The sequence below is a fragment of the Parasteatoda tepidariorum genome, chromosome 10, assembly GCF_043381705.1.
Source record: "Parasteatoda tepidariorum isolate YZ-2023 chromosome 10, CAS_Ptep_4.0, whole genome shotgun sequence".
Taxonomy (NCBI): Eukaryota; Metazoa; Arthropoda; class Arachnida; order Araneae; family Theridiidae; genus Parasteatoda; species Parasteatoda tepidariorum.
The window spans coordinates 70,888,127-70,913,313 of NC_092213.1; the positions used below are offsets into that span (position 1 = coordinate 70,888,127).

Consider the following 25,187-nt stretch of genomic DNA (forward strand, 5'->3'; position numbering starts at 1 on the left):
TGAGAATAGTTAAAGATAAATATTTAAAATGTTATGAATGACAATTAAATTAATAACAGAAATAAATATAAAATAAATTTAAATATAAAAAACATATTGTATTTAGCTGAATAAAATTTTGAAAAAATTACAGGTATTGTTGTAAAATATTATTTTTAAAATTCATCTTTGAAAACGCTAAGAAATAAGAAAAAAAAACAAATATTCATTTATTTAAAAACAGTTAATGATAAAAATTCAAAATTTTATGAAAGACAATTAGTGAATAACAGAAATGCATGAAAAATAAATGTAAATATCAAAAATATACTACGATTAGTTGAATAAAATTTTAAAAATGTTACATATATTGTTATAAAATATTTTCAAAATTTTCACCTTTAAAATTTTAGGACAGGAAAGCAATATTCATTTATTTTGAGCTAGTTAAAATAAATCCTAATATTAAAAATAAACTATATTAACATTTCAGTAAGAATAAACTATTGCTAAAACATAATAGTCTATAGATAAAAAAAAAACCAGACAACAGTTGTTAAATAAGTTCAATATTTTTATAAATCTAGAGAACACATTAAATTTTGTTAAAGAGTTTTGTAAACATAAAATACCTTCGACACGATAAATAATTATAGTAAAATATTTTTTCCATATGGTATATCACTTGAATATATAAATAAAAAAATACTTAATTTCAACATTATTGTCTGTACGCCATTCGATGCTAATCACATTTACAATTTTTTGCCTCTCTTACAAAACTCCAATAACACAATTAAATTACAACTTCCGTGAAAATAGCACAAACACTACGACAAACAGATTTTTTAACAATGAATACAAGAAATTTGGAGATTGAGTCCTGGTGTAAAACGGTCGGAGCAAATGATTTGACCACTCCTCATAGCGTGCAATCCTGGGTCGTTAGTCTTGGATTTGTTTATGGTGACGCGCGCACAATTTCATGAACACATAAATCACGTTCAAATTCATTTACGGAATATGTCACGCTCACTTTTCATTTCAGTTTGGAATACGATGTAACGTGTGAAAAGATTTAATCATCAGATGTATTTTTATCAGATTGGCACGAAAGTTATTGCCAAGACAATAGTAATATTGTTGTCCTGGCAGTTAAATCCAGGCACGAACCCATATTTCAGTTTTTAAAAAAATTCTTCAATTCTTTATGAGTTGCATAGATAAAATAAGAATTCAGTGATTATGATAATAGATTTTCTGTGCCTGGATTGGCAACACCTTTTTCTTTCTTATGTGAATTCTTTGATTTGATTACAGCTCGATCTAAAATGTATATAAAATAAAAACTGGGACACGGCATTGTCAAATTTACGGGTATTTGTTTGAGTCTAGGCTCGGTGTTTTATGAGTCGTACTTTTAATATTTATTGTTATTTTTAAAAAAAATTAATGTTCTAAAAATATGTTCGTTTAGGAAATTATTTCGTGTCAACTTGTTTTAACTTTCATTAAAAAGAATTTTCCTTTAGTCCTAGATTCCTTGTCGTAGGAATCAAAATATTCGCCCAGTATTTTAAAAACAAACAAACAAATAAAACCAGAAGTCTTGCAATTCTCTTGTGACGTCATAGCTGCTTTTATTAGTGTAAATCAATGCATTCGTACCACCCACAGGAAGTTATAAATAGCTCTTATTGTATTGCTATCTGATAATAATATGAAGTACCACAGTAGGAAAAAAGCTCAACACTTATCTAATTAATGTTTTACACCTTCCCTTCCCAACAATATCCTTTTACGCAGAATTTTCACTAAGCATATTTTCCATATTTTTTAATTATTTTATTTTAATTTAGATAAAAATAAGTGAAAAATATCATATTTAGGATTTTAATAATTTATAATTATGACTCACCGAATTCCTAAGATATATATATATTCAAAATGTAGATAAAACAAGGGGAAAATTACAAAACACTGAAAAAGAGGGGGAAAAAAGGAAAATAATAATAAAAATAGAAATAACAAAGAAACGGGGGGAATTCGAAAAAAATGACAATTTTTCTTTTAAAAATCCGGAAAATAAAAGATATAATCTTTTCATCAGCCCACAGGATTATATCCGCAAAAAAGAGTGCTTTCTAATATTGTATCAATATAGCCAGAGCAAAATATATCAATACAATAGTNAAGGACAAATTTTTTTTTAAAAATCCGGTAAATAAAAGATATAATCTTTTCCTCAGCCCACACGATTATATCGGCAAAAAAGAGTGCTTTCTAATATTGTATCAATATAGCAAGAGCAAAATATATCAATACAATAGTGTGAGGAGCACTCAAAAAATTTTACAAAAAAATTACAATAAATAAAATAGAACACAATAAGTAAAAATAGCATAACACAAAATAAAAATAACATAATTTATGTTACTTTTATTTTGGATAAAATTATCACTTTTTAAATATAGTTTTTTGCTCGAAGTATCGAAGAAAATAAGCTGTACTCCACAAAAATACCCTCTCTAACCTGGTTGTTTTAAGGTAAATTTCTATCATCCTCATGTGTAAATAAAACAACTTCACCTTAATTATATTGCTTGGTAGGATGATTTTTTTTTGAGGTTGTTTTTGAAGTCAATTTCAGATAAACTTCTTGTCAGACTTAACATTTCAAAACAACTTCAAATAAGCCTCAAAAACACTTTAAGGGTAAACTACTTACAAAACCAAAGATTGTTTTAGAAAATCTCGACAGCTCTATCACCCTAAAATTTAAAATATTACAGTTATTATGGATGTATTTTAAATATATTCACCGCCTATGCTACGCAAACTGTGAACACTTAAGCAAAATTGATAATTCCTAGTGCAATTACAACTTTAGTTTTAAATAAATTAACAAATGTATATAATTTTAGATTAAATTTATTGTTGACCAATTTTACGTGTTCCAGTAAACACTAGTGTCTTTATCTTACAGAAATGTATATATAAAATTAAATAACTAAGTTATCATTGGTTATTAAACTTTTTAGAAAAGAACACTCGAGAGTTTTGACACTTAATGGGTTTCCATTTGAATAAACTAACTACATTTATAAATATCTCAACATAAATACCAGTATTTAAAAAAAAGCAAAGGTTTGCTGGAGAGGAAAGTATAAACTTTTAAAGGATGGTGCATGTTTGCTGATTGTTTCTCAATGTCTCTTCAATACTCGAGTTCGTTGTTGAATGCAATGTTTAATTTCATTTACGAGTACTCTTAGGCAATATTTAAACTGCAGCGAAGAGAGCACTTTAAAAGTCTGTAAACTTATCTTTAGGAGGAAAAAACCGCTCTCTTAAGCGTAAAAGTGTGTTTAAATTGATGTATGTTTACTGACTGAACAGGCGGATTAGAGTATTCCACATGGTTGTGTAATTTTATTTTTCCTCCTTTTTCTTACCTTCTGAAGATCTACTTTTTTATTTACTTATTTTAAAAAAAGTCATGCAATGTTTTTCTTCCGTCATAAAAAAATAATAATAATAATTCCAAAATTAGTGTTGTAAACTATGACTGAAAATTTCCAAAAAGCTATTTTAATGCAAACATCTTTTGAAAAAAAGGTTCCTTTTTGCAAAAATGAAAAAAATTGGGATCACACGCATTTAATTATTGGGATTTATTTTGAAGAAAAAATTTACTTACATCTACCATACTATTTTAATGAAATGAATATTTATTTTTGGATCTGAAGCCAGGTCTCCCGCGGGTCTTGAAAATTTTAAAATAGCGGTCATGAAAATAAAGCAAATATTGAATTTCTGAGTAACCACCACTAAAAATTGTTTTCCAAAGAAAGTAATTCAGGTTTCTAAACTACTTAGCTATCAAGTGGTATCTTAAAATAGGTAATATCTTCTGGCATTAACTTAAATTTACCACTACTAAAACTTTTCAAGGACCGCGGGAAACCTGGGCACAGTCATCACCTCCTACATCAAGAAGCTTCCACACGGTCTTTTATTGGTAGTCCGCGCAGACTGTTTAAAAAGTGAATCAGTTGTGCGCATGAACCCAAAACCTTTTATAAAAGTAATTGAGAGCAGTTTATCTTATATATTTGAGAATTGAATCTGTAGTGGTTGACAAGTGAATAAGGCAAACCAGTAATATTCATAAATAAAATAAATTTTTAGTCATATATTTACTACCACTTTCTTATTTTAACTATATTCTGTATTAAATGACTCGTTCAGTGAGTGGATATCCTTCACAGTGGTCTGATCGGACTACTTATGAAAAACCGTGTGGACCAGTACGTTTACCACACTACCTGCTGAACTTGAATTCATGATCAGGAAGCACAGTGCGTGTACACATTCCAGTGATTATAGAGATGTCAAATTGGTAGTCTTTCAATGTATGATTCTTCATTTAGTAAATTCGATACATAAGGTTTTTATGGCTTATCCCAATGGCTTATATGATANGTTGGCATCTCTGCAGTTAGTAGATTAATTGCACTTCTTTTAAATCTTCCAGTTTTTTTTTTCTTCTTTTCTTAAGCAGCTGGCTATATACATCTTGCTTCAATGTAAGCAAAAAACAATCTACCGAAATTGCAGATGCACGGTTCACATTTATAAAGATTTTGAATCAATAATGCACCTAGTAGATCATCACTGAGCAAGCTTGAAGAAATCTCTTAACACGTTCACGCCGTGAGGTAAAAATAATGGTACGGGAAAAGAGAGAATACTGGTGCAAGAACTATTTCAATATTAGATAATATTCGGGAGGAGTTAATCTATTATCAACAATATCAATTCACTGTAAGGTAATTTATCACGGCGAAGAAGCAATTCAATATAAAAGTTGCATCCGTTAAAAACAATTGGTAGTTAAGGATTTTTATTATTCCTGGAAAAAAACTAAAAACTGAAATTTATTGTTACCAGTTTTTACTCCGGTGCGCTGCCAAGATGAGACAATCTAGCGTGACCCACCGGTGGGTCACCCCGGCGTGAACGTGTTAAGTACAGCATGCGCAACGTTGCTCAAAGTCAACCTCGGAAGTACTTAACCGGCTGGAGAGATAAGTAAATAGAGAGATTTTACATCCTTTTTGGAAAAAGTGGCATCACAAGCATTTTATTATTAGGATTTGTTTTGAAGAAGCAAGAGTACTTATGTTTACCATATTGTATTAATGATATAAATATTTATATTTGGATCTGAGGTCTAAGTACGGAGCGTTTGTAAAGCAGAAGTCTTAAGTTGAAGAAAGAAATATGCTACCACTTTTGTCACATAAGAGTATTCCACTAATCATTGGGCTAATTACACTTCTTTTTAAGGATGCGTGGCTCATATTTATAGAGATTTTGCATCGGTAATGCGCATAATAGTAATGCACACTGCGCAAGCGCGAAGTAATTACTTAAGTGGTGCATGCGCGATGTTGCTCAGAGTTAAGTGGAAAGACGGAGTTAATCGGATGGAAAAATTGCAAAATAGAGATTTTGCACCCCAATCCGTCTGATTAACTTTTTTTTTTCTTTTTAAATAAATCAACCAACAATGTGCAAGTGGATGTCTAGATAAACCAACGAATGAAATTATTAAAAGTACAATATTTGGATATGATGGCATGCCAAAAATGAAACTTGGTAACTTTTTATCATTTAGTTCAGTAAGCGCAACTCTGCATGTCTATACTATCCAATACGAGGTGTGATCAAAAAGTATCCGACTTTTGTTCATAAAATAAACGTTTATTATGATATAATTATTTAATACAAATCCCCTTCAAAGTAGTCCCCTTGGGCTGCCACACACTTCTCCCAACGCTTTTGCCACTGTTGAAAGCATCGCTGGAAGTCCTCCTTCGGTATGGCTCTCAGATGGTCTCTGCATAATGTCTTCTCTGGTCTGAAATCTGGTCCCTTTTAGTGGCATTTTCAGCCTTGGGAAAAGCCAAAAATCGCATGGAGCCACGTACGGAGAGTAGGGAGGTTGACGAACCACTGGTGTGCTGTGTTTTGTCAAGAAGTTCTGAATTAAATGGGAAGAATGTGCGGGAGCGTTATCATGATGGAGCTTTCAACTGCCTGTTGCCCACAGATCCGGGCGCTTGCGCCTCACTGCGTCACGAAGGCGACGCAGAACCTCTTGGTAGTACTCCTTGGTGATTGTAGTACCGTGTGGTGCGTACTCGTGATGTACTAAGCCACTGGAGTCAAAAAAGGCAGTTAGCATGACCTTGACATTGCTGCGAACTTGCCTTGCTTTTTTGGGCCTCGGGGATGAAGGATGCTTCCACTGTGTTGACTGGCGCTTGGTTTCTGGGTCATATCCATAAACCCATGACTCGTCACCTGTAATCACTGTGTTCATAAAGTCGGGATCACCGTTCACAGTTTCCAGCATGTCTTGTGCGATCTCCAGACGAAGGTTTTTTTGNTAATTTCTCGACTGTAGGAGATTGCTCAGTGGATGTCTAGATAAACCAACGAATTAAATTATTAAAAGTACAATATTTGGATATGATGGCATGCCAAAAATGAAACTTGGTAACTTTTTATCATTTAGTTCAGTAAGCGCAACTCAGCATGTCTATACTATCCAATATAATCGCGTTTAAAACGTTAATAATAACACTAGGAAACAAATTTTTTGTGTTATTATACAAATACTTGAAATCAGTGAAGCTTAAATGTCTATTCGAAAGTTTCATGCAACATAAAGCAAAAAAATTTGTGACCCAGAGTTACTAATTTATAATATCTTAAAAAACAATCCATTAGATAAGAAATATGTTAATTTTTCTTTTAGCTGATAATTTTTGCCCTAATGCAGTGTTTCTCAAAGTGTGGTACGCGTACCCCCAGGGGTACGGGGACAGTTTAGCGGGGGTACGGGTTCCTATTCGAAATATCTTGCAACAAACGAAAATTTCAAAAATTTTTATTTAAAAACAAAGCTAGCCATGAACATTTATGAATTTTTTATTGGTCATTTTTTTGCAGAGTTAACAGTTAATAATTAGTGGTGTCAACAGCCAGTTGTGATTTTAAACTTTTGTGCATTTTTTTTATAGAAAAAAATACATTCATTTTTTTATTGGTGGTACACAGAGTTGCGAAAAATTTAGAAAGGGTACACAAAAGTCATAAGTTTGGGAAACACTGCCCTAATGTATTAAAGGTAAAATAAAAACAATACCACTTTTTATTGAGAAATTAAAATTATATATAATAATTTTAACTTATTCAATTATCGATAGACGTTCTAGTTGAGCAATTAGATTAAATGTTGACTATATAGTTAACATGGGTAAAATTATTTGGACACAAAAGAAATCTATGCATAAAATATCACGGCGTAGTATTAAACTGAATAACTCGAAGACATTTATTTAAAATTTATTGCTTTCCCATTGTTGGTACTTTTTTTGTAAAGCTAATATTTTTCAGTGTATTTATAAACCGAAGAATATTTATTGGCCAACACACCGTGTAAGTGATTTAAATTTAATATATTTTGATACTTAGCTAGTTATTTTTAATGCAAATTGAAAAACAAAACTTATAATTTCACTTATCTTCAACATAAATTGACAACCAATTTCTAAATTTAAGTAGGGCATTTTTATTCTTTGACAAAAGATCAGAGAAACAGATCAAAAACTTGCACCACAAGTTACAGAATTATAAAAATATTTATTCATTCAACCAGGGCGATTTGAAATACAAAGAGTGGTAACTAATAAAATTCTAAATTTTATTAAAAGAGATTAAAATTAGCAACTTTCTCTAGCACATTGTTTTCAGTTTACAATTGAAAGTAAATGCAAAATATTGGTTTTGCTCCGAATATGAATAATTTGAAATGCAAGTCATAGTGGTAGTTACAATTGAATAAACAAAGCAATATTAAGTAACATTGAATTGAGTTTCGACCGCTTTTTACAGTTCAATTTTCTATGTTTTCTTGGATTGTACGGTAAAATTATATTAAAAAAAATCTTTTACCGAAGGAGGTGGGGAGAGTAATGTCAGCAGGTCCTGGAGTATTCCACTCAGCTGCGATGGGTCCTCGTCTCTTGGTAGGTGTCCAGGGTCTTTGCTGAACTGTAAAAACTGAAGTATGCTGGGGGCTACCGTTCTAGAAATGAACAAAAACAGTAAATTTAAATACAAAAGGTATAAAATTGATAATAAGAGTCAAATTGGTATATTATAGGAAAAAAAACACAATTCGTCGTCTGGGTGCGTAACCAAATCTTTCATCAAAAATAAGTACCTTTTAAGTACTTTTTAACCCCTTGGGGACGGTTGCTTCAGAAAAACATTCGTACAAAATCAGAATCAAGTTGTAATTAAATAAAAAACGGTAACTTAAATGTAGTCGTTGCTAATTTGACAGACTTACTTTGCTTTTACTTTAATTATTGTTAGCTTAATCATATATATAATCAATGCGGAAACTAATAATTGGTGCACCGGAGTATCTGGCCAAAAAGGCCACCTCCGTAAATTATCTGATTACAAACTGAATCAAAGGCCATTGATATTAAAATTATTTGAATTAGTAAACTTAATGTTAGCAGTTAAAGAAAATTGGGTATACTATAGCCTACGTCACAGGTCATGTTATTCCTACTAAATTTAACTAGTAAACAACATTTTCTGTGAACCTAATTTCTAACAACAAGTAAACATTAAACGAAGTGTGTTGTTATAAGTCGCTACTCGTCAGGTTGGAAATGTATTAGTCTAGTTCCTTTTGAAATAATTTATATTGTTGTTTTATCTAAGTTAATGAATTTAGTAAACATATTTAAAACTCAGCTTATTAATTAAACTAAAAGGTAAATATTATTCCTAGTAAAATTTTCGGAGTGGAAGCAGTTGTGTTTTNGTGGATAAGAAGATAGAACAAGGATAACACAGACAGGTAATAACATAAACAATGGAGGAAAAAAAATTATTATTCATTATAAATCATTATTTAATTTTTTTTATTTATAATTATTGACAAATAAGCAGTGAGTGATTAGCATTGTTAGTAGTTGAATTAGTAAATTGAATCAGAATGAGCCGCAGTAATTCCGCGAAGGATTGGGCCAACTCTAGAAGGTGGAAAAAGGTAATGATGATAGAGGAGATGAGGAGCCAGTCAGGGGGATAGAAAGTATATAATCAATGTTGATTGATTGATTGATTGATATGAGTGGAATCTCGGTGTTAAGCGCGAAGCGCTTCTAACCGATTCATCTATACTGTTTTGGCATTTAGTCTAGAGGTCATATACAGTTCTAAGTTAGTATAATCAATGTTTATTCAAAGTATAACTATATAGTTTTATTTTGAACAAAGTAATGGTGAATTAAATAAATCAAACAATTATAACTCCGCCCACAAACACACTGCAAAAGAATTACTTTGATTACCAGTTTCATCTTTTTACCCTGGTTGATACGGTTTTGTGCTGGCACGTATTTGTGACAGTCGGCGCGAAAGGATTAAAGAATCAAGAAATAATTTTAAGCACTATATACAATAACAAAATGAAAAATAATTTTCAAAGACTTTACATGATCATGATAAAATAACTAATTTCTGACAAAGAACTCTTTTCTTGATTATATTAGCCATTGTAAAATGATCAAGAGATTTTTCAATTCGATATCAGAGGCTGGAAAATGAAGCCTGAAATTCAGAATATCTTGCAAAATGCAGCCGAGTTGCACATGAAAGTGCAATAATCTCACCAAACGCAGCTCAGTAGACACACATGCGGACTGTCAATTTTTTATTCAAACATGTAAAATTATTGGTGCTTTCATACGCTATGGACCGAGATAGATTGTGGTTGAATGAATTGTAAAAACGTTGAATAGAACAATGTGAAAAGCACGCTTTTTCATAATGCGTGGCAAAAATCAGCATGGTAAAGCAAACAATTCAACAATTAAGTTTGTGAATTAAAATAAATTTCAATGATGAATAACTGTTTCCCTTAGATCTAAATAACTGCAAATTTGAAACATTACTTTTTTGGAAGCGAGCCATATTTGCAAGATTTTGCTTTTAACACAGAAAAAGACGCCAACGTTTCATGCTGTAACCATAAATATTTAAATGCAAAATATAGCACTTATTATTTATTTTGATCTAAAATAGTACAAATAACGAAAAAAGAGTGAAAAATATGTTTAATAAAAATTCTTCGTTAACCCTTTCGAGCCGACTGTCATAAATACGTGAAAGCATAAAACCGTGTCAATCAGGGTAAAAAGATAAAACTGGTAATCAAAGTAATTCTTTAGCAGTTTATTTGTGGGCGGAGTTATAATTGCTTGATTTATTTAATTCACCATTACTTTGTTCAAAATAAAACTATTTAGTTATACTTTGAATTAACATTGATTATATATATCATTAAACTAACAATAATTAAAGTAAAAGCAAAGTAAGTCTGTCAAATTAGCAACGGCTACATTTAAGTTACCGTTTTTTATTTAATTACAACTTGATTCTGATTTTGTACGAATGCTTTCCTGAATCAACCGCCCCCAAGGGGTTAAGTTTGTGAATTAAAATAAAATTCAATGATGAATAACTGCAAATTCGAAACATTATTTTTTGGAAGTGAGCCATATTTGCAAGATTTTGCTTTTAACACAGAAAAAGTCGCCAACGTTTCATGCTGTATTTCATAACCATAAATTATTTAAATGCAAAATATAACATTCATTATTTATTTTGATCTAAACTAGTACAAATAACGAAAAAAGTGTGAAAAATATGTTTAATAAAAATTCTTCGTTAATGGGTTAAAGATAACACAATATTTTTTTTTACTAGTTTTAAAGAATGACAAATTTAGGGATTGATAAATTAGTCTTAATAAAATTAGTAGAATGCCTTCAAGAACCGTAAGACCAACAAATTCATCTACTAAGTGTTGTTTTGATCATATGATTGAAACGGAAACAGCGTGAAAAGGAAGCACTGGCCAGACAAAACATCAGAATGATGAAAAACAATTTCCGGTAAATGTTCACACGATTAACGTGTCAAAAATATGCAAATAAGGAAGAACTGATAAAGCAGACGACACTCATTGCTCGTCCAGATTGATTCATGAAATTCCACATCAGAAAAGTTTTGCAACGTTACTAAGGAATTCGGTTAATTGAAGGAAAGCAAAAAAAAAAATAAATAAATAAATAAATAAAACAAATCAAAAGATGTTTTGATTTCAATTGCGTCGCAGACACATAGCTTTAATGTGTTATCTATTTATGGTTAGAAGTTTTATACATGTTATCAATTTTACGTCACAAAATTATTCAAAAAAAAAAAAAAAATAATGCATTTCACCAACACAATTAGCACTAAATTTTATTTGAGAAGGATAATTTTTAAGAACATCTTTCGCTAGATATTAAGAACGTAGCTAGATTTTAAGAACATGTGATTGTAATATGAGACCTATTATTGAGACATATTAAAGTTTAAAACCATAATTTTCTAATTTTTATTTTTAATTAATCACCTGAGATTAAAATAAATTAACGTGCATGGCTGCTATTTCAGATATAAAAAGCGAACACTGATTGTCAGAACAAATTATATATTTATATATATATATATGGTGTCAGTTCCTGTCCTGTAACCTAATCTCAGTTCTCAGATCCGTAAGTTAGAAGTACCGCCAGTCAATGTAAGCTGAAAGTTCATCCCTGTGCACGACGAGGAAGCAGTGGGGATTTCCCGGAGAGAGCGTGTTTGACAACGGACCGGAAAAGACGTGTTGATATGCACTTCAAAGAGAAGTCATATTATACAAAACTTTTAAAGACGTTCCTTACTTATTATTATTTTTTGTTATTTAATTGTTAATCGTCTGTCCCTGTGTCAATTTAATCCCTGTGTGTGTTATATGTTTTTGTTAAAGAACGTGTCTTTTATTTAAGACGACCACTCATGCCGTCCCCACAATTTTCAGAAGTGGGATGAAGAAAAAATTGGATAGTNAACACTGATTGTCAGAACAAATTATATATATATATATCCCTGAAAAAACATTAGATATTCTCTTAAAAAGGCTGCTTAAAACTATATAAATATCAAATAACCTTTAAGATGAGTGCGGATTTTTTTTAATTCACTAGAATAGTTAGTTTCAGAGATATAGAAAAATACGAAAAAAGTGTGAGTAATAATAACTTCAACCGCTTACCTTACAAAATTATTCGAGTAAAAGGTTAATTAAAAAAAAAGTAGTGAACATGCAAATCTATTTTCTTTTTTGCATAAAAACTGCATTATTTAAAGAAACTACAAGACGGAAATTACATTACATCTTCGTTATTCCCCTTGATCTCATAATATGAGACCAAAGGGTTAAATTGTTTCTTCTTCTTTCTTTCCAGAAGCGTTTAACTTGGCAATACGAACCATTACAAAATTAAGTCAAGGTCAAAATTAGCCGAAATTGCCCCAGAACACGCCAAAATCTCATCTTTTTCTACTGTCACTCATCCCAATAAGCATGGCAGCTGTCATTGAAGTGCCGAAATATCATTAATCCTCTTAAAAATTAAGAACATCCCTGGTTAGAAGAAATTTCGATTAAGGAGTAGAACACCTTCGCATTTTTTTATCATCTTTAATTCATCACGCGTTACGGCCTTGACACTACCTTTCAAGAGTGAATCATCGATTTTACTCTCTTTTTTATCTTCTTCTTCTTCAGATAATCATTTACAGAAGATAACTGTTTGGATTTTAAGCTTGAAAGAACCAGTAAAAGTTTCACTTTTTTTAAAAAAAATTAAATTTCTATAAAAGTGAAGAAAAAGAAAATTTAAAAAAAAAAATGGATGGAATATAACAGGAGAATATTAAATGTATGTACGTATAATTCGCGAATTCGTTTTAAGCCTATCTCGATAACCCTCTTTCGTTAATCTTTCAAATACACTTTATAGTTTATATGCTTTATTAAGTTCGCGGATAAATCTCTATCAGACCTGCCAACTTAAGCCTACTTCGATAACCCTCCTTAGTTAACCTTTCGAATAAACTTTAGCTTATGTGCTTTATTAAGTAGGTGGATAAATCTCTATCAGACCTGCCAATTTAAGCCTGTTTCGATAACCCTTCTTAGTTAACCTTTCGAATACACTTTAGCTTATATGCTTTATTAAGTAGGTGAATAAATCTCAATCAGACCTGCCAACTTAAGCCTACTTCGATAACCCTCCTTAGTTAACTTTTCGAATAAACTTTAGCTTATGTGCTTCATTAAGTAGGTGGATAAATCACTATCAGACCTGCCAATTTAAGCCTGTTTCGATAACCCTTCTTAGTTAACCTTTCGAATATACTTTAGGTTATATGCTTTATTAAGTAGATGAATAAATCTCTATCAGACCTGGCAAATTAAGCCTACTTCGATAACCCTTCTTGGTTAACCTTTCGAATAAACTTTAGCTTATGTGCTTTATTAAGTTCGTGGATAAATCTCTATCAGGTCAACCAACTTTTCCACATTTAAGCTGGAGATTTTTCACAATTATTTAAAACAGTATCAAAATGTATTTTGTAACGTTTAAACTAAAATGATTTAAAAAAGAAGCAGGGCATTTAAGAAATTGAAATCTATGTAAAACTACCAAAAATGCCCAAATGTTTATAATGATAGAAAAATTTTGAGCATACTTGCTTACTTTTTATTTCTTTACTACGATAAATATTGAGTATTTCCGGGTTGGCTTATTTCCTTTATTATCAACATTAGATTTTTTAAAATCATTCAGTTACTCGTATATCTATTACAACTTAAGTGAGGAAATCATTTATTCTGCAGATTAGTTTCGTTAATATGCAGATAGATTAGAGGGATCCGTTAAAACGTCGAAAATCGTTTCATTTCTCAAATTATATAAGTAACATAATGTTATCGATTTAGTTTTTTCGATATCGTAGGATTCAAGTTATAATAATCAAAAAATCAGACAATTATACCAGCTCGTCATTGATGACAGAATATTTAGATCTGGAGAGTAGGTTTTGTCATGTAAAATGTTATGTTTAAATCAAATTACCATACTTTCTTTAGAGTTAATAGACGTGCAATAGACTGGATCGCAAATTTGACAAACGTTCGAGACAACGGGACTCAAAATTTTCTAGAATGATTTGCTTAGAATTTCTATAAATGCTGCCTCTCCTAACAGAGTCAGATGCTCATGCTGCAATTAACAAATAGTATTTTACAGCCGAAAGACAGCGGTATACTGACTTAATTCATATACGTTTCTTATTTTAATGACTTTTAATGATACAGGTGTTGAAAAAAAAATTGGAAATGCTTCAATATTAACTCTATGAACACAATCTTTCTTTTAACTGCAAATCTTTTGGAAGATTTTACATGACAAAACTGTTGACCCAATTTGAATGATCACGCTTGAAGCTTTTAGAAATGGTGTCATTTTTACCCATGCAAAATTTGCATCCATCAAAATGAATAGTTAACAGCTTCTCCTCTTTTTTAATGCCACTATAATTGAAAAAGTATTCTAATATAAATATTGCAATCCTTATTAATGAATCTAGGATTAGAGAGCAACCGAACACGAGTGGTAATAACCAGGACGGTTGGGTCTCTACTTTAACAGAGGTAAACTTTTTTGTTAATGAATTTTTTTATGATCTTAACGTTATTCATTATGAATATTTGTTAAATCATCCCATTTTTTTGTAAATATTTTTCCTTCGAGTAATTTTCGTTTCCTAACCTGTAAATATGTCTTGAACGTTTCTATACGTTCAATTATTTGTTACTTATTACCATGGCAAAGTGCCATTCTTTTTTCTCTACCTTAACGTGTGGCATCATTTGTTGCATTTTTTGTAATCTGTGTATTGTTTTTGCTTATGTTCTCATTACAGGATGAATGGGAAAAGGGCCATTGTTGGCCTCAGGAGCACAGCTTGATCAAACAGACCAGACCAGAATCTAGAATTGCTGGTACTAAAGCTAAAGATATTAACTTCCTCTTCCCATTTCGGTAGATCCAAACTTGGCAAGTGTAAAAACAACACTATTTCTAAAAACTTCAATCATGATCTTTCAAAATGTGGCAACAGTTTTGCCATGTAAAATCTTACGAAACATTTGCAACGAAGAGAAATAGTGTTGATACAGAGTTAGTATAGAAGTGTTACCATAACTTTTATTCAACCCAATGATATTGGAACCATTTGAAACCTTATAGGAACCATATTTTAAATTATTATTATATTTTTGCAATAACTATGTTTCAATTTCTCCACGTTATTTTATGGTTTTTATCACCTAAAAATTCTTTGTCGGTTAACAATTTAAAAATTGTTCAAATTTTTAGACAAAGTAGTGGTGAACAAAACATTTTAGACTGGCTAATACCCTTAGAACTGAAATTTTATACCCTAACTTTGAATATACGTAATAAATGACCGGGCTGTTTCTGGACATGTTAGCAGGTTTGAAAAAGATATAACATCTGATTTTGCACACGAGGCTCTTTTGAGCCAGGATCTAATCATATGCTTCTGTTTTTACTTTATCTTAAATAATTGTTTCATAATTTTAGAAAAGACACTATTGTAGAACTCAGAGCATTCATTATCTTAACAACTTATAATTTTTATAAAATTATAATAATGTTTGTTTTTAATGTATGGTAGAATCTGGTAAAACTAATTAAAATTAACTAACTTCTCCTTAAAATTGATTATAATTGGAAGAAAAAATGTTTTACATTCATGTGGTAACATAAATGAAACAGTTAGTAACTTTATTATATGACAAATATTAAGTATTTTATACCTTTATTTCTTAACAAATTACATGTTCGAAAGAATGGTAAAATCAGAATTTAAAATTTATATTCAATTTAAAATGAAAAGAAGGAAAAAGAATGAAACTAAATTTGATCTTATGATCAATTTTTTGTTTCATTTGCAAAATGAAACCTTATAAGCACAAGAAATAAGAAAATTAAAACATTACAGCGGATAACAAACTTATATGGGTTCTAAAACCTTATCAATGTTAAGTATGGAATTAAACAGAAAAATCCGTGGCAAAAAATGATTCATTTATGAAATTTTGAACACTCTTAGCTTCTCTGATACATGTATTTCTTTAGAAGTAACTATATCTAAGAAGTAACTGCAAGATCAACATTATTTCAAGCTTTTTAAAAGAATAAACCCGGCTTAATTGTAACAAAATGGCATATCACATAAGCCTTTGAAATCTTTAAGAAGTAAAGGTGAGTTAAACGCCGATAAATCGAATTTACTAAACCAAGAATCATACATTAAAAAACTATCACTCGAAAATATTTATCCGTTTTCCGGAGCAAATTGGCAGCTCTGTTAATGGTAGAAAGTTCAAAAAAGAACACGTAGCTAACAACATATAACATCTAATAGTTAGGCTATAACACTTTTAAGTGTTAGCGCAGTAGCTTAATTTTTATAAAATTATTCCTACAGCATATTATTATTACTACTACTCATAAATTTTTTCAAAACAACCATACAAGTTGGCAACTATGCGTTTTACATTTGAATTGGATTTCAAAAATTCAACTCATGCCAAAAAAATCAAAGTTTGTTGTTAATAATTCATAGACAATTATTTTTAAGTAACTTTGTATTCCTAGTTATAAGAAAATGGCTAAAGCAATTATTTCAATTATCGTCGAAATTACTTTATTTAAACTAATGTTGTAGATATATTCTGTCAGATTCAAAGCTCTACCACAAAAGGAAATGAAATGATTTTATTTTATTTCAGAAAATTTGCATAATGATACAAGCTTGTAGCTGAGTTTTTAGTGGAAGATTACATGTAAATTGTCCCGTTTTGAATAATTAAAGAAGTCATTAATTCAACCTATTTTCCTCAATTACAAGTTAACGCATTCATTGAAAAGAAAACATTTCAATACGTTGCCAATCGCAGAAACTAATTACAAAGAAAGCGAGAAAAAAAAAACAATCATCAGGATTAGAAACGATTCTTTTTTAGTAATTGTTTGAAATTTGCCCACACTGGGTGACCTGTTCGAGTAAAGTAGGTTAAGTCCCAACGGTGTTTTCCATTTCCTTAAAAGGTATCTAACTGCCTACTCGCTTTTCTGTGAAAGAAAAACGAATTCGAATGTCAGATGATCTTAAAGGTGCAAACAAACGATCATTGAACTGACTGTGGGTGGCAACACGTGGGTATTCTGATGTTTTAATTAATAACATGCTGTATGGATTAAACATAGCTTAAACTTAATTATGTGGTTTTTGCTAAATAAATAATGATTTTATTGCTAGCTCATTTTAATAACTAGATATAAATGATTGTTTTATTCATATTTTTTTAAATGGAAGAATATTTGTTTATGACAGCAAATTTGATGAGATTTTGTGGTTTATTTATAGTAGTATGGAATTTTATATTTTGAGAATTAGTTTAAAAAGATTTTTACAACAATGATGTTTGAAGCAGGGAGATAAAAGAACAAACCATTTGTAATATTTTTAGGTACAGGCGAAGTTTTAAAATATATTTATCTAATTGTTAACTCACTGCCACTTTTAAACATTGCGAAAAGCCAAAAAATTTCAAGTCGACAGCTCTGTAACAGCAGTTAATAAGTAACCATTAAAAGTAGAAGAAATTCTTTATAATATTTATTCAAACTTTTTAGAAAGTGTACGATGCTTAGTTGATAGTGATTTTGCGTTTGTTTCTGTATTTTAAGTGTTTAGCCGATGCACAGATTAGCGTGTAGTGCACCTTGAAAGTAGTAATTTTGTACAATTACTTTAAATCCATCACGATGTTATTATCAAATATTTTGTAAAGTATTTCATTTCAAAGAAACAGCATTTGAAAACATCTATTCCAGAAATGAAAAAGCAGAAACTATTCCAGAAATACTCCAAAAGGAAGAAAATCGATGGAAAATAATTCATTAGAAAACTTAATTTTACGTACATTTCATCACGTGTAGGTGGATGGGTCTATTAATCCTCAACTACTCTTACCGAACAAACCAACTGCCTATATAGTTTGTCTAAAGTAAGAGCTCCCCTAGCCATTTGTCTAGACCTGTGGCGGTAACTAAGTATAACTATTTCAAGTATGGGCGAGGGATCATTGTTTAGGGAGTTCTTACCGTTGACAAACTATTTTACCAATTCATTGTTCATTGACCAATTCATTATGTTTTTTTTAAAATATCAAATTTCAAATAAATTATCACAGGATTACTCAGTGGAGAAGTAATCTTACCTTAAAATCCTGATATTTCGAAAAACAATTTTCAGTATTTGAAACTTTATACTATTGGTTAATCTGAGCTATAATATTAAATAACTATAATCTGAACTATGAAACTGGACTATTGAACTAAAATCTGAACTATAAAATTAAAAAAATATTTCAATAAGTATATTGCTTACTTATTTATTTATAATCAATCTCGTACGTAATCTTTTACTCACTACGTGAAACAACCACGGCCATTTATGTAACAAAATCATTCCAATATAAAACTTATATTACATCACATAATAAAATGTTAGAAACAATTTCAAAACTTCCATTGGATTTTATGCTGAAACTCCAATTGAAAACCTGACGGTTATCTTTGTATTAATATATTCAATATTTCTGAATGCCCAAACAATCGAAGGGAAAAAACATTTGTGTGTAAATTGTAATAAGTTACAAAGATATAACGACTGCTGGCAGCATAATTTTGACATAAGTCGAACTCAATAACAAAACCAAAAGTACCTTGAAAAAAAGGAAAGAATAGGTCGACCTTTTGGCGTTTTATGAATACCTTTACTGAATGGGAAGTAATAAAGAGGGAACGACGATTAGCCACAAAGACAAACACTCATAAAAAAAACATGAGCCGTTAAATGTAACAAGGAGCCGCTGCTGCAATTAGGATGGCGTAAATATGGGCGGGGTTAGAAAAGCAACCTTGAAATAGTAGAAAATATAGAATTCAATTCCAATTGATGATGTGCTTAAAAAATGAGTACGTATTTTATAGACTATTTAACTTTTTGACGCAGCAGATGGGACGCCGGTGTCTCTTTATATAACAAGTCTCTTTTATATTCCTTATATTGAAGTTATAACTTCTTATGCGACTTCCAACAAGGTTGCGTTAAACGTATAACGCCACATTTTTATTGGCCGGGAAATCACGTGGTAGGATCCAGTTTTCCCTCATTCATTTCCATATTGTTTTGGTTCTCACTAGCATAAAAATAATAAAAGTCATAAAAGTATTGTTTTTCTNGTAATTTGATTCATAGCATTCAATAAATTTTTTTAATATATACCGTGATTGGGGCCAACATTGCGAGGCTTATTTATAATACTTAAATTCAGTAGTATTTAGGTCTTTTCAAAATATATTTCATTTTTATTTTATAACCGTTATTATTAAGAAAACAAAAACACGAATAAGCATTGGTGTAATAAATTTAAAACTTTGTTATTAACAAAGATAATTAGGTGCTATCATGATTGGGGGAATACAAAATAAATAAATAAAGTAAAAATAAAAAGTAAATAACAATAAGTTTAAATGGGCTAAATCGAAATATTAACGTCGCAGGTTGCGAAGTTTAACTTCTTCCGCGCGGAGGGACTCCACACACTTATTTTTTTTTCTGACTCTCTAATTACAAGCAAAAATATATTTTGGTATTTTTTTAAAGGCAGTCGACAAGGCATATACCAATAATGCTAAAACTGACATTTTTCTTCGATGTACCTTTTCTAAGAAACTACTTATGATATCGCTTTGAAATGTTTTGGGGATATTTGAGATTATGCCAGTTGTGTGTTGTGATAGTGTTTTAGCTTTAACAGCAATAATTTTTGAGTTATGAAAGATTTTCTCTCAAAAATAAATATTTTTTTTAAAAAAATTCAAAGTTCTCAATTTATATTTTTTAATAAAATCTGCCAAAAATATGCATTAACATTTATCACAGTGTAAACATGCATATGTTAAATATTCTGTGCAAAAAAACTGAAGCAATACCTTGTTTAGATGCTGAGAAAAGGTACACCGAAAAAGGTCAGTTTTAGCATTATAGATATATGCCATACAGACTAACCTTAATGATACAAAACCTTTTATTAGTTACTGAAAAATCGGTTAGATTATCGGAATTATATTTGTATTAAAATATAAAATCCAAAAAGAAAGTAGTTCGAAATATTTTTTTCATTCATATTCAAAAATGTATCAGTGATTGATTTTGCAACTTGAAGAAATTTAAATGATGAATAACTGTTTCTCTTAGATCTAAATAACTGCAAATAAGTGTAAAGTAAGTGTAAAAAGAATTATTGCCTGAAAGTGAGTTGTGTTTAGAAGATTTTACCTTTAACACGTAAAAAGACACCGGTGTTTCATGCTGTATTACCATAATCATGGATTATTAAAACAGCTAAATATAATATTTTTTACTTATTTCAATCTAAATTAATGATGAGAAAATTATGAAAAACATGTTTATTATAAATTCTGCGTCAAAGGGTTAAACCATTTTATGTTAAGCAGGGATGATACGAGCTCTTAAAAAGTACTTGTAAGTGATGTTTAATAGAAAGCAAAACTCTATTAAAAGAGATTAAAATTAGCAACACTTCCTAACATATTTGTTTCAGTTTATCATTAAAAAGGAATGCAAGAAAGATTTTCGTAGATCATGTGGGTAATTAAGAATGAAAAATTAAATTAAGAAAAATGAAAGAAAAGAATAAAGTTTCAATCACTTTTAACATTTTTAGGCGAATGTACCATCGCGGGTTATGAAGGAAAAAAGCAAAGAAGAATTAGACAAAAAAAAAAAAAAAAANAAAAAAAAAAAAAAAAAAAAAAAAAAAAAAAGGGAAGCGAGTAAATAAAATTACCTTAAATGTAAATAAGATGTCTCTTTTTAAAATAAAATTGGCATTGCCATTAATAAATTATTAAAACGTGAAAGTACCTTCTGCACTTATCACACAATGGCTGCAACTTTTTATTCTTATAGTTGTGATAGCAAAATGAATGCTTCAATTAATAAATTGTGAATAAAATAATTTCGACTGCCATATTATATATATTGTAATATTTCGATGTGATTATCATTTTTTAACCCTTTCGAAGGCCGTGGGAAGTATACTTCCCACCACTTTTAATTTAGGTTTCCATTTGTTAATAACTTCAGCTTTCTTGAAGTGCGTTTGAATAAAATTGGTAACCATTTGTAGTTTAAAAAAACGTATAAAAGTTATAAAATATATAATTCCTTTTGAAGTTTGTAGCATTTATAAAATTTATTTTATAAATAAAGAAAAATAAAAGTCAATAAGTTCCTAAAAGTTCGTGTTAAATATATTTACCACCAAAAAAGTGGCATTTTTGTAAACTAAATGAGTTTTTTTTCGTATATCACATTCTTAAAAATTTTCAATTCCAAAATTACTTTAAATTACCTTTACTAGAAATAAATGACCCATTAAGGGGTTAATCAAGATTATCAATGTAATTGTACGTCACTCAACTCCTCTTAAAGTGCATATGTTGATAGCTATTTTTGCAGTTATGTGTAGGACAGATAGGATTAAAACGTTACATTTAAACGTGGTTTGCTTAAATGCAACTTTTAAGCGTAAAAAAGGTTCTTTAACCGTTTTAAATGATCATTTGTAAGCATCTGCTGTCTTACTCGAATTGGGCTGATTTTAATCACCATATTATTGTGTCTGCATCTCAATTCGTGGGTGGTCAACAGCAGACTGAAACCATGGTATATTTCATGCAGAGCTTGTTAATGAAGAATTAAAAGACTTTTATCAACGGGAGTTGGTAAAATTTCTCAATCATCCAAGCGACCTGTGGTGAATAATTTAGCTAGGAGACTTTTTCTCAGCAAGTGCGTTAATTGCAGTTTCTCACATTTATTTCCTTGCCTGATCACATAATTATGAAGTTGAACACAGCAACAAATGCATTAATATTTAATTTAAGCTTTTATTTTGTTATGTCTACCAGTAAATGTATCTGTATCGTTTGTGTTTTGTCAATTAACCCTTTTGAAGGCCATGGTAAGTATACTTACCACCACGTTTTACCGCTTTGAATTTAGGTTTCCATTTTTCAATAACTTCAGCTTTCTTGAAGTCAGTTTGAATAAAATTGGTAACCATTTGTCAATTTTAAAGAACGTATAAAAGTTATAAAATACATAATTCATTTGAAATTAGTAGCATTTAAGGAATTTATTTTATAAATAAAGAAAAATAAAAGTCAGTAAGTTCCTAATAGGTCATGTTAAATATATTTACCACCAAAAAAATGGCATTATTATAAACTAAATGAGTTTTTTTTTATATCAATTACTGTTCTTAAAACAATTTCAATTCCAAAAATACTTTGATTTACCTTTACTAGAAATAAAGGGTTAACTGAAATAAATTAAAATTTCTTATGATAAGTAAAATAGAACAAAGCTGCTGAATAGGATTAAGTGTAATATTAATAACTGTTAAGCAAACATGCCCTTTTTTTCTGGGGATTAACACGCCTTTTGCCAGATTAACACGTTCACGCCGGGGTGACCCACCGGTGGGTCACGCTAGATTGTCTCATCTTGGCAGAGCACCGGAGTAAAAACTGGTAAAAATAAATTTAATTTTTTAGTTTTTTTCCCGAGAATAATAAAAATCCATAACCACCAATTGTTTTTAACGGATGCAATTTTTATATTGACTTACTTCTTCGCAGTGATACATTTCCTTACAGTGAATTGTTATTGTTGAGAATAGATTAACTCCTCACGAATATTATATAATATTGAAATAGTTCTTCTACCAGTATTTTCTCTTTTCCCGGCGTGAAAGTGTTAAACTGAAGAGGCAACGAATTTATAATTCAAAGTGGATATATGTATATAGATCTGCCAACTACGTCACATTTCGCAAAATGTTTTACTAAATAAGTGCAATAAAGTTGCATTTCATATGATACTTCAAATGTTTGATAAGTAATGGCGGTAAAAGTATTTAAAATGAAACATACTTAGCTAAAAATAATTTAAATTTCGTTACCACTAAAAAGTACTTTTTTACAAAGCGGAGCAAGTTGGCATTTCTGATTTATTATTTAACTCCATTCTGCGCTCCAAAACTTTAATTTCGTAATGTATGTTTCTTAGTCTAATTTCAGGATGAATAGGAAAAGGGCCGTAAGGCCTCAGACGCCCAGTTATGCTACAACGAACGAACGAACGATTTATTTATTTAAATAAATTATTGCTTTTCAATTATTTATAAAACAGTATAAATTGTTTCAAAGTAAAGTTTAATAAAGTTTGAATTTTTTACTACTCTCTTGAAAAGTCTTCTGCTGGCACGCATCCAAGACATCTGGGAGAACCATGCGTGGTTTCACGCATGGATTAATCAATTGAGTTTTGAACCAAGGTTACTACAAAATAGAAGCCCTTTTCGCATAACGGTATATCATTTCCTATAGAATTATTTAACACCTTTATCTATTACGGCACGTTTTGATATTGAGGAATTTCCTTACGAACGTGTACACATTTAAAATTTTAGCTCGTTTGAATGTGTAGTGAATTAATACAAATTCTTTTTAGATAAAAAAAAAATCTGGCAATTTTCTTATAGTGTCGTTATTTTTGTTCGTTTTGTTGGTTGATTGAATAGTGGACGAAACATTTCGTAATGGTTAGGAAAGAGAAAAAATAGAATAGCCATATGTCACGTGGTATTTTTGAAATGACGAATGCATTCATAATTAAACCATTTTCGACTGATAAAAAAATTACTTTATTAAACCAAGTAAATCAGGAATTACTCAAATGAAGCCCTGATCGGGATTCAAAATATTTGTTTCTGAATTGTTCCACACCGCGTTTTCATAAAAATGCCTTAACCGTCGCTCTCGAACTACTAGTTGTAGTATTTTCGATGAATCACGTTAACGGTCCAGTTGGCAATAATGGACTAATGGAATAATGCTATGTACCAAATGCCATCTTTAAACGCTTTGTGAAAAAATATGTGATTCTTCGTTCAATTAGTTTCATTCCTAGGCCACTACTTATAAATGATTCCGAAACTAATATTGAACCATATTTTTTGGGCAATTATACCATGGGTTCCTAAATAATTTCAAAAATCCCGATATTTTTCCCATATGTCCCGATCCCTATATAAAAACAGAACTATTACGTGAATTACAATAATTGAATCTCGAATCAAGCAAATGAGTAATCACCTTTTGAGTTTCGACCACATCAGTTCGGTCATCAAGACTTTTTTAAATTTAAGTGATATCTAAAACAAGAAGTTTTTTTCCTTTTTCCAAGTTTTCTTTTTGTGGCTTGTATCACCATAAGGTTTTTAAACGCAAACTTAATGGAAATATTATACATATAATTAGTAAGGAACTTCACCCTGTATTTGCGTCTCTTATTAACCCATACGATTGCTCGAACATCATTTTTTTAATTTAAATATATTGCTACATAAAAATTAAAAGTTATTTAGTTACAAGATACCACAGTTTTATATAAAATCTATATAAAAAGTATATAATGATTTTATAATGAGTGATAAGGTACATTTACGGTTTAAACATTGCAGCGATGCCAACTTGCTCCGCTTTGTAAAATACTATTTTCTAATGGTAGCGAATTTCAAGTTACTTTTAGTTTTAGTATTTTTCCATTTAAGTAATTTTTTCACTACTAAATATCAAAAGTTATAACTATCATATAAAATGCAGCGTTAAAGCAACAATATACTGGTTACTCTATTAAAAAGTGGGCGTACCTATCCTTCTGTAACGAATTTTACTATATAATTTGCTACCAATTTATTAAAACTATTCCAGAAAGCGGAGCAGTTGGCATCCCTGTAATTGTAAAACAATTAAAGACAATTTTCGTAACAATTATACCATGTGAATTTTCAGTCCAATGAAAATGCACAAAACGATTATCATCATTGCAAAAATTTTTATTTATAGTTAAATTCTGATTGTTTATATAAAAAAAATATTGCTTTTTAGGCATTCAAATGATTTATATTA

The 25,187-nt window shown here is 30.1% G+C and overlaps 1 protein-coding gene across 28 annotated transcripts in view; it reads right to left on the reverse strand.

Moving 5' to 3' along the window:
- LOC107440114 (uncharacterized) overlaps nt 1-25,187 on the reverse strand; it is a 92,943-nt gene that overhangs the window by 60,208 nt on the left and 7,548 nt on the right. For all 28 annotated transcript variants that reach the window (XM_071186609.1, XM_071186600.1, XM_043053646.2 and 25 more), the window contains exon 2: nt 8,008-8,140. In XM_071186609.1, the coding sequence (XP_071042710.1) occupies nt 8,008-8,140 (133 nt within the window). The remainder of the gene's footprint in view (nt 1-8,007; nt 8,141-25,187) is intronic.